The sequence below is a fragment of the Bos grunniens genome, chromosome 9 (assembly GCF_055505025.1).
Source record: "Bos grunniens cultivar Pamir isolate PY7600 chromosome 9, Bosgru_T2T1.0, whole genome shotgun sequence".
NCBI classification, from domain to species: Eukaryota; Metazoa; Chordata; class Mammalia; order Artiodactyla; family Bovidae; genus Bos; species Bos grunniens.
In genome coordinates this window covers 55,315,498-55,328,486 of record NC_141173.1, presented here as the reverse complement: position 1 = coordinate 55,328,486, position 12,989 = coordinate 55,315,498, and the positions used below count along the sequence as shown (strand labels likewise).

At 37.9% G+C, this 12,989-nt stretch overlaps 1 protein-coding gene across 12 annotated transcripts in view; it reads left to right on the top strand.

Moving 5' to 3' along the window:
• The window catches only part of MANEA (mannosidase endo-alpha), a 551,677-nt gene that overhangs the window by 479,124 nt on the left and 59,564 nt on the right, over positions 1 to 12,989 (top strand). For all 12 annotated transcript variants that reach the window (XM_086317688.1, XM_086317685.1, XM_086317689.1 and 9 more), the window contains one exon: positions 4,930 to 5,508. In XM_086317688.1, coding sequence (XP_086173814.1) covers positions 4,968 to 5,508 — 541 coding nt within the window. In that variant the 5' untranslated portion in view covers positions 4,930 to 4,967. The remainder of the gene's footprint in view (positions 1 to 4,929; positions 5,509 to 12,989) is intronic.

Below are 12,989 nucleotides of genomic sequence, written 5' to 3'. Positions count from 1 at the left end.
GAAGGGAAATTTTCAAGTCACTTATATAGGTGAAATGGCTAAAAAAAGCCCAGCTAGAATTTGAACCACAGAGTCCAAATTTTAAGCACAGGAGACCTGTCTTTATTTAGGTAGATTAGACTTATTGGAAATAATATGAAAGGAAAAGAGAAATAGATTTATAGGTAAAGGAAGGAGCCTATTAAAATACCTATTCCATATAAATATTTCTTCCTTACGAAATATTATGTTCCAACTTTAGAAGACAACATAAGAAAATATCAGTAAGTAAATGATTACCCACAGGTAGTCATTATGCTTGTTTAAGTGTACTTCTTTCCTCTCTGTCTCCTTAATATAGTTGAGCTCCTATTAAATCCATATTTTTTTTCCTACTTAATGACTTGTCAGTAATTCTCAGTTTCTTTAAGTAAAGGGAAGGATTTGTTTTTGTCTTGTCAACTTTGAAATTTTAGGACAACAAATCATAGAGGCAGGTCAGACTGTCACATTCCATACAAAGGAATGTTAAATCCCTGGAGTCCTGCAGTTTGCTGGTGATAGCTGTTTTCCTTTCTTACCTGTTCTTAAATGATTTTAGACTTAAAAGTTTCAAAAAATAAACAACTTGAAAATCTCTGTATATTTTTCCTGTAGATTCACCAAATGGTAATATTTTGCTGTAAACATTTGCTTTATTGTGACACAGACACACACACTCATATATTACATTGTATATAATTTTACATACACATTGTATGTAATATGTGTACATATGCATATATGTATACATACGTGTGTATGCTGCTACTGCTACTGCTAAGTCACTTCAGTCGTGTCCAACTCTGTGCCACCCTATAGACGGCAGCCCACCAGGCTCCTCCGTCCCTGGGATTCTCCAGGCAAGAACACTGGAGTGGGTTGTCATTTCCTTCTCCAATGCATAAAAGTGAAAAGTGAAAGTGAAGTCGCTCAGTCGTGTCCGACCCTCAGCGACCCCAAGGACTGCAGCCTTCCAGGCTCCTCTGTCCATGGTATTTTCCAAACAAGAGCACTGGAGTGGGGTGCCATTGCCTTCTCCTATATGTGTATGAGAGTATCTTAATATATTGTCTGCCGTTTCTTCATAATTAGATCCAGATTAATGTTGACAGAAATACTGCAGCAATGATTGTATGTTTTTCTTAGGGCATTCACTCTATAGACTCATGTTAATCTATTTATTCAAATCAGCTGGTAAAGTTAATTTTGATCACTTGTGTGAGGTGATGTCTGCTAGGTTCTGCATCTGCACTGTTAAGTGGCTGTATATATCTCCCTTTGTAGTTAATTTGGTATATTTTTGGGGGGAGGGATACTCTGCCAATATGTAGATATCCTGTTTCTCATAAACCCTATTTCTTTGAACCCCTCATTAATATCCGTTAATGATTCTTGCTTAATACAGTAGTAGCCAAGTGGTGATAGTCTGATTCCATTATTCCATCTAAATTTATGAATTGGTATTTGATTATGTCTTTTTTATTCCATTTATTTTCACATTTTAAAAATATCAGTATAGATTCATAAAGTCTTATTTTATGTCTGTAATTTATTATTCTTACTCATAATTTTGATGTTGAAAGCATCCCAGATTTAGTCAGTAGTTGCCTCTTTACTGTGTCCTATGAACATATCTCTACGTTTTTTGAATAATTCCTGATTTTCAGGCCATACTGGTTTTCATTTCAGGCTGATTTTCCTTTACAAGTTGTTCCAAGCTCATCTTGTACTTTCTTAGCCACATTCTTGAAATCAACCTGGTTCTATTAAGTAGAGAAGGGTATATAAAATTCAAAATCTTGGCATCAGATGGGTTTATTGCTGCAAGGATTTCTTCGGTTCTAGACTCTCAGTGGACAGAACTAGGAAATAATGTGCATGTATTTGTATGTGTACACACCCATTTACCCACCCCTACACATGAATTTGTTTATCTTTTAAAAGCCATGCATCCATATTGATACTGCCAATTGCAGTCTGACAACACAAGTTTCATTTTAGCCTCCTACTTTCTGTGTTTGTAACACTTTTTTCTTTTTTTTTTTTTTGTCAGTAAACAACCTGAGCCCCATTTTCTGGCTTATATTGCTTATTTTTACAATGCACATTAAATATTTTAAGAATTGCTAACCTTCATCATAGCATAAAAAAATTTACTTATTAACTGGAATTTAACCTTTAATATATTTTGTTTGTTTTGAGTATGTGAAATGTAACATAACTTAAAATGACAAACCTATATAAAAAGTTATACTCAGTTACTTCCATTATCCACACTTCTACCCTGTTTTAATCACCCCATATTTTTCAGTTTCTTTTTACCCTCTATAGATAATCAACCTTATTAGATTCTTGTTTTTCTGTTTCTTTTGCTCACTTGGGAAAATCTATTTTTTCTTATTGTCATTTTGCTTTTTTCACTTAGCAGTATAGCCACAGAATCACTTTCTTTCATCTCAGAGCTCTTCCTCATTTTTTCTGAATACTCAGTATTTTACAAACAATGCTGCATATTAACTTATGTACTTACCTATTGGTTGTGGATTTTCAAGGTAAATTCTGTGAAGTAGGATTCTTGAATCAAAGGAAAATGGATGTGTAATTTTGTTATATACTGCCAGATTCCAAAAAAGGTTGTACAGATTTCATTCACTATCAACGCATAAGAGTGATTATTTTCTCAGTGTTCTTGCCAACAGGATGTAGTTTCATGCTTTTTATTTTTTGCCAACCTCATAGATAAGAAATGTTACATTTGTGTGGTTTTAATTTACATTTTTCTAATATTGAATGATACAGAAGATCTTTCAAATATTTTCATTAAGATTGTCAGTTGTCTGTTCACTTTATTTTGTAGTGTTTTTTGATATATATATTTAAAAATTTATGTAGTTAATTGTTTTTTATTTATTGCATCTGAATTTTGAGTCTTTTATTACACTAAAGATATAAGCGAATTCAGGTGGGATTATATGAATATTTGAATGATTCTGAACCCTACAACTTACATTATTCTTTGAGAGATTAAGGTGGGAAATAGGGGCATTATTTAAAACCTCTGCTTCAAAGTAGCATCAGAGAAGCTGGGAATATAAGGCAAAAATGGCAGCTGAGAAAATGAACAGAGCTTTCGGTAGTTTCATGGCTCTTTGGGGACCAAAATTGGAATTCAGGGCCCTTCTAAAGCCCATCCTAGAGGAAGAATCTTGGTAAATACTTGTGACTCTGATTTCAGAACCTGTAAGTATAATGGAGTAAAGATGAATCAGAAATACACCAAATATTTGCAAGGGCTTAAACCCAGTTTTGGAGAAGGCAATGGCACCCCACTCCAGTACTCTTGCCTGAAAAATCCCATGGACGGAGGAGCCTGGTAGGCTGCAGTCCATGGGGTCGCTAAGAGTTGGACACGACTGAGCGACTTCACTTTCACTTTTCACTTTCATGCGTTGAAGGAGGAAATGGCAACCCACACCCGTGTTCTTGCCTGGAAAATCCCATGGACAGAGGAGCCTGGTGGGCTGCCGTCTATGGGGTCACATGGAGTCCGACACGACTGAAGCGACTTAGCAGCAGCAGCAGCAGCAGCAAACCCAGTTTTGAAGATTTCCATCTGTGATTGCTGTTGTTCAGTCACTAAGTTGTGTCCAACTTTTTGTGACCCCATGAACTATAGCACACTAGGCTTCCCTGTTCTTCACTATCTCCCTCAGTTTGCTCAAACTCATGTCTCTTTGAGTTAGTGGTGCCATCCAACCGTCTCATCCTCTGTTGCCCCCTTCTCTTGACCTCAGTCTTTGCCAGCATCATAGTCTTTTCGAATGAGTTAGCTGTTTGCATCACGTGTCCAAAGTATTGGAGCTTCAGTTTCAGCACCAGCCCTTCCAATGTGATTATACTAAGATAATCTTCCTCTACCCTAAAAGTCTTCAAGAAATAAAAATAAGCTTTCTTTGAAGGAAGATGTCATGTAGAGCCTCACATTATCTCTGAAACTTTTCATATTCTATGTATAGCATTTAGTAAAAATAATAATTTAGCCTATAAAAAAATAGTTACTGTCTGGATATTAAGAGGAAAAACCCAACAGGCAGTAGAAACAGAATCCTAAGATTCAAATTCAGGTTATTAGAGGTAGACTTTAAATAAATGGTATTACAAAATTCAAGGAATAGGAAATTTTAGCAGAAAACTGCTATCTTTGAGAAGAATTAAATGAAAATTTTAAGACTAAATTTATAACTGAAATTAGTTGCCACTGAAGAGTCAGGAAATTGAAGATAGTTCAGAAGAAGATATTCAGACTGAACCATAGAGAGACAAAAGGAGGAACATTTTTAAAATGTTTAAGGAACACATGGGACATAAAATTCTGATGTGTGTAATTTATTCCATAATGCGAGATGAGAGACAAGATCAAAATTGAGTATAACACTTGAGTTGGTGAAATGGGGTGGGGAAAAAAAGGTGATTATAATTGAGGCAGTCAAATAATAAGTTTGTTGAATGACTAGGCTTTTTATATATTCCTAAATATTTCCTTTTTATATCTGAAGTTTTTATTTTATATTTAGAAAATTTTAGTCTCTGAGTGGAATGTTTCTTTTCTATATCAGTATATGTAAAATCTGTCTAAAGGATGAAGAGTATATTTACTTTTTAAAAAACATGCTTAAAATCTTTATCTGACAAAAATGTAATTGTGATATTTCCAAATAAATACTGCTATTCAGTCTAATTATGTATAGACTCTGTCTATAGCTATTAATATTTGATTATATAATTAACATCATAATACTCTTTAAAATTTTTCAGTGTAACAAACTTTATGAATTTTAGTTTTCCTTTTGAATATATTGGAAAATATTATTAATACCACTTACTAATAGTTTTTTCAATACATTACAGCTAAACATTTACCATTTTGGAGTTTAAAGGATGACATCATGGCAAAATTTCGAAGAAGGACTTGCTTCATTTTGTCACTTTTTATTCTATTTATTTTCTCTCTGATGATGGGTTTAAAAATGCTGAGACCAAATAAAGCAGCTTTTGGAGATCCTTTTGGACTTGACCTTCTTCCAGAAATCCGGCAACAAACTCATTTGACGAAAGTTTTTGATTCCCAAAAGAGTGACAAAATCAGCAGTGAAACAAACATCAAGAACTTAAAATCTGAGGAAATCATTGTGAAAGCTTCCGTAGCCTCTGAACCTCATCCAGAAGAACCGCCACCTCTGAATTATTACTTACATGTATTTTATTACAGTTGGTATGGAAATCCACAATTTGATGGTAAATATATACATTGGAACCATCCAGTTCTCTCACACTGGGACCCTCAGATAACCAAGAAATATCCTAAAGGGAAGCACAACCCCCCTGATGACATTGGCTCCAGGTTTTATCCTGAGTTGGGAAGTTACAGCTCTCGGGATCCTTCTGTCATTGAAACTCACATGAAACAAATGTACTCAGCTTCAATTGGTAAGTATTTTAGATATGTATGTGCATATATAAGTAAATTTTTGTAGAACATTAATTACTAATTGACCTTACCTGCTGGCTCAGTGGCAAACATTTTGCCTGCAATGCAGGAGACAGGGGTTTGATCCCTGGGTTGGAAAGATACCCTGAGAAGGAAATGGCAACCCACACCAGTATTCTTGCTAGGAAAATCCCATGGACAGAGGAGCCTGGCGGACTATAGTCCATGGGGTCAGAAATTATTAATTAGTCTCGCGTTATAAGTTTATAATTTTAAACTTACAAACTCTAGATTAAACTGTTGTTATAACATGTTAACACTAAAATTTCTGGGTGTATTATTTTTATTGATTTCTAATTTAATACTCTGTGAATTTTATTAAATTATGATTGACATAAGATACAATGAATTCTCTCACTTTATGTTATACATTTGTGTAGATATCGCCCCAATTATGAAGTAAAATATTCTATAGCCCCCAAATTTTTGTCTGCTATTCAGCTCTCCCTACATTCAAGGAAACTATGTATCATATAGAGTAGTTGTTGTAAATGTTTTACTATTAAATAAAAATAGAATCATTAATTATTTGTGTGTATCCATGTCCAAGGTAAGAGAAACCCAAGTAAGATGGTAGGTGTTGCAAGAGGGCATCAGAGGGCAGACACACTGAAACCATACTCAAAGAAAACTAGTCAATCTAATCACACTAGGACCACAGCCTTGTCTAACTCATTGAAACTAAGCCATGCCTGTGGGGCCACCCAAAACGGGCGGGTCACGGTGGAGAGGTCTGACAGAATGTGGTCCACTGGAGAAGGGAATGGCAAACCACTTCAGTATTCTTGCCTTGAGAACCCCATGAAAAGGCAAAATGATAGGATACTGAAAGAGGAACTCCCCAAGTCAGTAGGTACCCAGTATGCTACTGGAGATCAGTGGAGAAATAACTCCAGAAAGAATGAAGGGATGGAGCCAAAGCAAAAACAATACCCAGTTGTGGACGTGACTGGTGATAGAAGCAAGGTCCAATGCTGTAAAGAGCAATATTGCATAGGAACCTGGAATGTCAGGTCCATGAATCAAGGCAAATTGGAAGTGGTCAAACAAGAGATGGCAAGAATGAACATCGACATTCTAGGAATCAGCAAACTAAAATGGACTGGAATGGGTGAATTTTACTCAGATGACCATTATATCTACTACTGCAGGCAGGAATCCCTCAGAAGAAATGGAGTAGCCATCATGGTCAACAAAAGAGTTTGAAATGCAGTACTTGGATGCAATCTCAAAAACGACAGAATGATCTCTGTTCGTTTCCAAGGCAAAACATTCAATATCACAGTAATCCAAGTCTATGCCCCAACCAATAACGCTGAAGAAGCTGAAATTGAAGAGTTCTATGAAGACCTACAAGACCTTTTAGAACTAACACCGAAAAAAGATGTCCTTTTCACTATAGGAGACTGGAATGCAAAAGTAGGAAGTCAAGAAACACCTGGAGTACCAGGCAACTTTGGCCTTGGAATACGGAATGAAGCAGGGCAAAGACTAATAGAGTTTTGCCAATAGAATGCACTGGTCATAGCAAACACCCTCTTCCAACAACACAAGAGAAGACTCTACACATGGATATCACCAGATGGTCAACACCAAAATCAGATTGATTATATTCTTTGCAGCCAAAGATGGAGAAGCTCTATACAGTCAACAAAAACAAGACCAGGAGCTGACTGTGGCTCAGATCATGAACTCCTAATTGCCAAATTCAGACTGAAATTGAAGAAAGTAGGGAAAACCACTAGACCATTCAGGTATGGGCTAAATCAAATCCCTTATGATTATACAGTGGAAGTGAGAAATAGATTTAAGGGACTAGATCTGATAGATAGAGTGCCTGATGAACTATGAACGGGGGTTCGTGACATTGTACAGGAGACAGGGATCAAGAACATCCCCATTGAAAGAAATGCAAAAAAGCAAAATGGCTGTCTGAGGATGCCTTACAAATAGCTGTGAAAAGAAGAGAAGCGAAAAGCAAAGGAGAAAAGAAAAGATATAAGCATCTGAATGCAGAGATCCAAAGAATAGCAAGAAGAGATAAGAAAGCCTTCCTCAGCAATCAATGCAAAGAAATAGAGAAAAACACAGAATGGGAAAGACTAGAGATCTCTTCAAGAAAATTAGAGATACCAAGAGAACATTTCATGCAAAGATGGGCTTGATAAAGGACAGAAATGGTATTGACCTAACCATAAGCAGAAGATACTAAGAAGATATGTACATAGAAGATACACAGAAGAACTGTACATAAAAGATCTTCATGACCAAGATAATCACGATGGTCACTGACCTATAGCCAGACATCCTGGAATGTGAAGTCAAGTGGGCCTTAGGAAGCATAACTACGAACAAAGCTAGTAGAGGTGATGAAATTCCAGTTGAGCTATTTCAAATGCTGAAAGATGATGCTGTGAAAGTGCAGCACTCAATATGCCAGCAAATTTGGAAAACTCAGCAGTGGCCACAGGACTGGAAAAGGTCAGTTTTCATTCCAATCCCAAAGAAAGGCAATGCCAAAGAATGCTCAAACTGCCGCACAATTGCACTCATCTCACACGCTAGTAAAGTAATGCTCAAAATTCTCCAAGCCTGGCTTCAGCAATATGTGAACCGTGAACTTCCTGATGTTCTAGCTGGTTTTAGAAAAGGCAGAGGAACCAGAGGTCAAATTGCCAACATCTGCTGGATCATCGAAAAAGCAAGAGGGTTCCAGAAAAACATCTATTTCTGCTTTATTGACTATGCCCAAGCCTTTGACTGTGTGGATCACAATAAACTGTGGAAAATTCTTCAAGAGATGGGAATACCAGACCACCTGATCTGCCTCTTGAGAAATTTGTATGCAGGTCAGGAAGCAACAGTTAGAACTGGACATGGAACAATAGACTGGTTCCAAATAGGAAAAGGAGTACGTCAAGGCTGTATATTGTCACCCTGCTTATTTAACTTATATGCAGAGTAGTACATCATGAGAAATGCTGGACTGGAAGAAGCACAAGCTGGAATCAAGATTGCTGAGAGAAATATCAGTAATCTCAGATATGCAGATGACACCACCCTTATGGCAGAAAGTGAAGAGGAACTAAAAAGCCTCTTGATGAAGGTCAAAGAGGAGAGTGAAAAAGTTGGCTTAAAACTCAACATTCAGAAAACTAAGATCATGGCATCTGGTCCCATCACTTCATGGCAAATACATGGGGAAACAGTGGAAACAGTGTCAGACTTTATTTTTTGGGCTCCAAAATCACTGCAGATGGCGACTGCAGCCATGAAATTAAAAGACGCTTACTTCTAGGAAGAAAAGTTATGACCAACCTAGATAGCATATTGAAAAGCAGAGACATTACTTTGCCAACAAAGGTGCGTCTATTCAGGGCTATGGTTTTTCCTGTGGTCATGTATGATTGTGAGAGTTGGACTGTGAAGAAAGCTGAGCACCAAAGAATTGATGTTTTTGAACTCTGGTGTTGGAGAAGACTCTTGGGAGTCCCTTGGACTGCAAGGAGATCCAACCAGTCCATTCTAAAGGAGATCAGCCCTGGGATTTCTTTGGAAGGAATGATGCTAAAGCTGAAACTCCAGTACTTTGGCCACCTCATGTGAAGAGTTGATTCATTGGAAAAGACTCTGATGCTGGGAGGGATTGGGGGCAGGAGGAGAAGGGGACAACAGAGGATGAGATGGCTGGATGGCCTGGTTTTTGTTACTGTTGCTGCTGCTGCTGGTGCTAAGTCACCTCAGTTGTGTCCGACTCTGTCCAACTCTGTGCAACCCCGTAGACAGCAGCCCACCAGGCTCTGCTGTCCCTGGAATTCTCCAGGCAAGAACACTGGAGTGGGTTGCCATTTCCTTCTCCAGTGCATGAAAGTGAAAAATGAAAGTGAAGTCGCTCAGTTGTGTCCGACTCTTCGCGACCCCATGGACTGCAGCCTACCAGGCTCCTCCATCCATGAGATTTCCAGGCAGGAGTCCTTTTGTTACTGAGTTATATGAATTTTTGTAAATGATGGCTATTAACCCCTTATTTATTATATGATATGCAAAATAATATCTCCTATTCAGTATGTATCTTTTAATTGTGTTATTGTTGCTTTTGCTCTGTAGAAGCTTTTAAGATTGATATCGTCCTACTTTAAGATTTTTTTCTTTTGTTATTTGTGCTTTTGGTGTCATATGCAAAATATCAGTGGGAAGACCAGTGTCAAAGATCTTCTTTCCTGTGTTTACTTCAGGGAGTTTTATATCAGGTCTGTCTTATATTTTAAGTCTTTGATCTCTTTCAAGGTGCTTTTTGTGAGTAGTATAGGATAGACCCAACTTTCTTTTCTGTGTATGGCTATCCAATTTTCCCAGCGCCAAAGGATGTTCTTGATCCTCTTGTCATGTATTAGCTCCTCAAGGTATAAAGCCAGATTGTTTCTTTGTAAGTTTCCCCATTTCTTAACATCTTCATTTTATGACTACAAATATCCCTTTCAGAATGGCTTTTGGAGCATCCCATAGCAAAGTGAAAGAGGAGAGTGAAAAAGTTGGCTTAAAACTCAACATTCAGAAAACTAAGATCATGGCATCTGGTCCCATCACTTCCTGGAAAATGGATAGCGAAACAGTGGAAACAGTGAGAGACTTTATTTGGGAGCTCCAAAATCACTGCAGATGGTGACTGCAGCCATGAAATTAAAAGATGCTTGCTTCTTGGAAGAAAAGTTATGACCAACCTAGGCAGTATATTAAAAAGCAGAGATATTATTTTGCCAACAAAAGTCCGTCTAGTCAAAGCTATGACTTTTCCAGTGGTCATGTATGGATGTGAGAGTTGGACTATAAAGAAAGCTGAGCGCTGAAGAATTGATGATTTTGAACTGTGCTGTTGGAGAAGACCCTTGGACTGCAAGGAGATCCAACTAGTCAATTCTAAAGGAAATTAGTCCTGAATATTCATTGGAAGGACTGATGCTGAAGCTGAAACTCCAATACTTTGGCCACCTGATGTGAAGAACTGACTCATTGGAAAAGACTCTGATGCTTGGAAAGATTGAAAGCATGAGGAGAAGGGGACGACAGAGGGTGAGATGGTTGGATAGCATCCCCGACACAATGGACATGAGTTTGAGGTGGTTCCAGGGGTTGGTGATGAACAGGGAGGGCTGGAGTGCATGGGATTACAAAGAGTTGGACATAACTGAGTAACTGAATTGATAGGTTTAGGAGAAAGGGATTTTATTTTCATTTGTTTTAAGGTAATCTTTGGTTCCTATTTTGATTTCTTCTTTTACCCATTGGTTGCTCAGGAGTTTCTTGTTTATTTTTCATGTATCTGTAGATTTTCCAACTCTTTTGATTGTTAGAAGTATAGCTGCCATGGCTTCCTTTTGGTTCCCACCTGAATGGAATGCCTTTTCATCCTTTCACTTCGAGTTTATGGGGATCCTTAAAGCTTTCTTGTTGGAACCATAGAGTTGGCTATTGTTTTTCATCCTTCCAGGCCCTCATGTGCCTTTTGATTGCTGAATTCAATCCACTTTTGTTTAGAGTAGTTATTAATACTTAAGGATTTACTCAGTTCACTCACTCAGTTGTGTCCGACTCTTTGCGACCCCATGGACTGCAGCATGTCAGGCTTCCCTGTCCATCACAAAATCCTAGAGCACGCTCAAACTCATGTCCATCAAGTCAGTGATGCCATCCTACCATCTCATCCTATGTTGTCCCCTCCTCCTCCTGCCTTCCGTTTTTTCCAGCATCAGGGTCTTTCCAATGAGTCAGTTCTTCTCATCAAGTGGCCAAAGTATTGGAGCTTCAGCTTTAGCATTAGTCCTTCCAATGAGTATTCAGGACTGATTTCCTTTAGGATTGAATGGTTTGATCACCTTGCAGTCCAAGAGACTCTCAAAGAGTCTTCTCTGACGGCACAGTTTCTTCAACGCTCAGCTTTCTTTATGGTCCAACTCTCACATCCATACATGATTACTGGAAAAACATAGCTTTGACTTGATGGACTTTTGTCAGCGAATAATGTCTCTTCAGTATGCTGTCTAGATTGGTCATAGCTTTTCTTCCAAGGAGCAAGTGTCTTTTAATTTCATGGCTGCTGTCACCATCTGCAGTGAATTTGGAGCCCACGAAATAAAGTCTGTCACTGTTTCCATTGTTTCCTCCTCTATTTACTATTAAGTAATGGGATCTGATGCCATGATCTTAGTTTTTGAGTTTTTTTTTTTTTCAGCCTGAAATAAGTCTTCATTTATTGACTACTTACAGTACAGCGATTTCATCTTAGCTGGTATTCAAAGATGGTTATGTTTTAAGTGAGAGACGGCATAATCTCTCTTTCAGATACCACCTCTCAGAAATCTGGGCTAATTCAACTTTAAGAACTAGAATTGCATCTCCTGGTAACCACGTGACAGTTGTCACCCTGAGAAGGGGAACAAGGCAAAGAAACTATAAAGAACTTTGATTCTCGTACACAGGTGCACATAAGTTAGTTTATTAATGACTACAATTTGAAGCCAGCCGTTTTGATCCAGTATTTAAATAACAAGCTGTTTAATATTAAAGCAGAAGATACTGCCACAATGTGACAGAAATACAGCTTTACCCATAAACCTTTCACACAATTATACATTAAATGCTATTTTTATTTAAGCAAGGCACCCCTACTTGTTCTAAAATATGGGATGTGCTACCCCACTGAAAAAGCAAATGAGACAAGATGTTGAGTTTTAAGTCAGCTTTTTCACTCTCCTCTTTCATTTTCATCAAGAGGCTCTTTAGTTTCTTTTCACTTTCTGCCATATGGGTGGTGTCATCTGTGTATCTGAGATTATTGATATTTCTCCTGGCAATCATGATTTCAGCTTGTGCTTCATCCAGCCCGGCATTTTGCATGATGTACTCTGCATATAAGTTAAATAAGCAGGGTAGCAATGTACAGCCTTGACGTACTCCTTACCCGATTTGGAACCAGTCTGTTGTTCCGTGTCCAATTCTAACTGTTGCTTCTTGACCTGCATACAGATAGCTCAGGAGGCAGCTAAGGTGGTCTGGTATTCCCATCTCTTTAAAAATTTTCCACAGTTTGTTGTGATCCACACAGTCAAAGGCTTTGATGTAGTCAATAAAGCAGAAGTAGATGTTTTTATGGAACTCTCTTGCTTTTTCAATGATCCAGTAGATGTTGTCAGTTTGATCTCTGGTTCCTCTGTCTTTTCTAAATACAGCTTGAACATCTGGAAGTTCTCAGTTCACATACTGTTGAAGCCTAGCTTGGAGAATTTAAAGCATTACTTTGCTAGCGTGTGAGATGGATACAATTGTGTGGTACTTTGAACATTCTTTGGCATTGCCTTCTTTGGGATTGGAATGAAAACTGACCTTTTCCAGTCCTGTGGCCACTGCTGCGTTTTCCAAATTT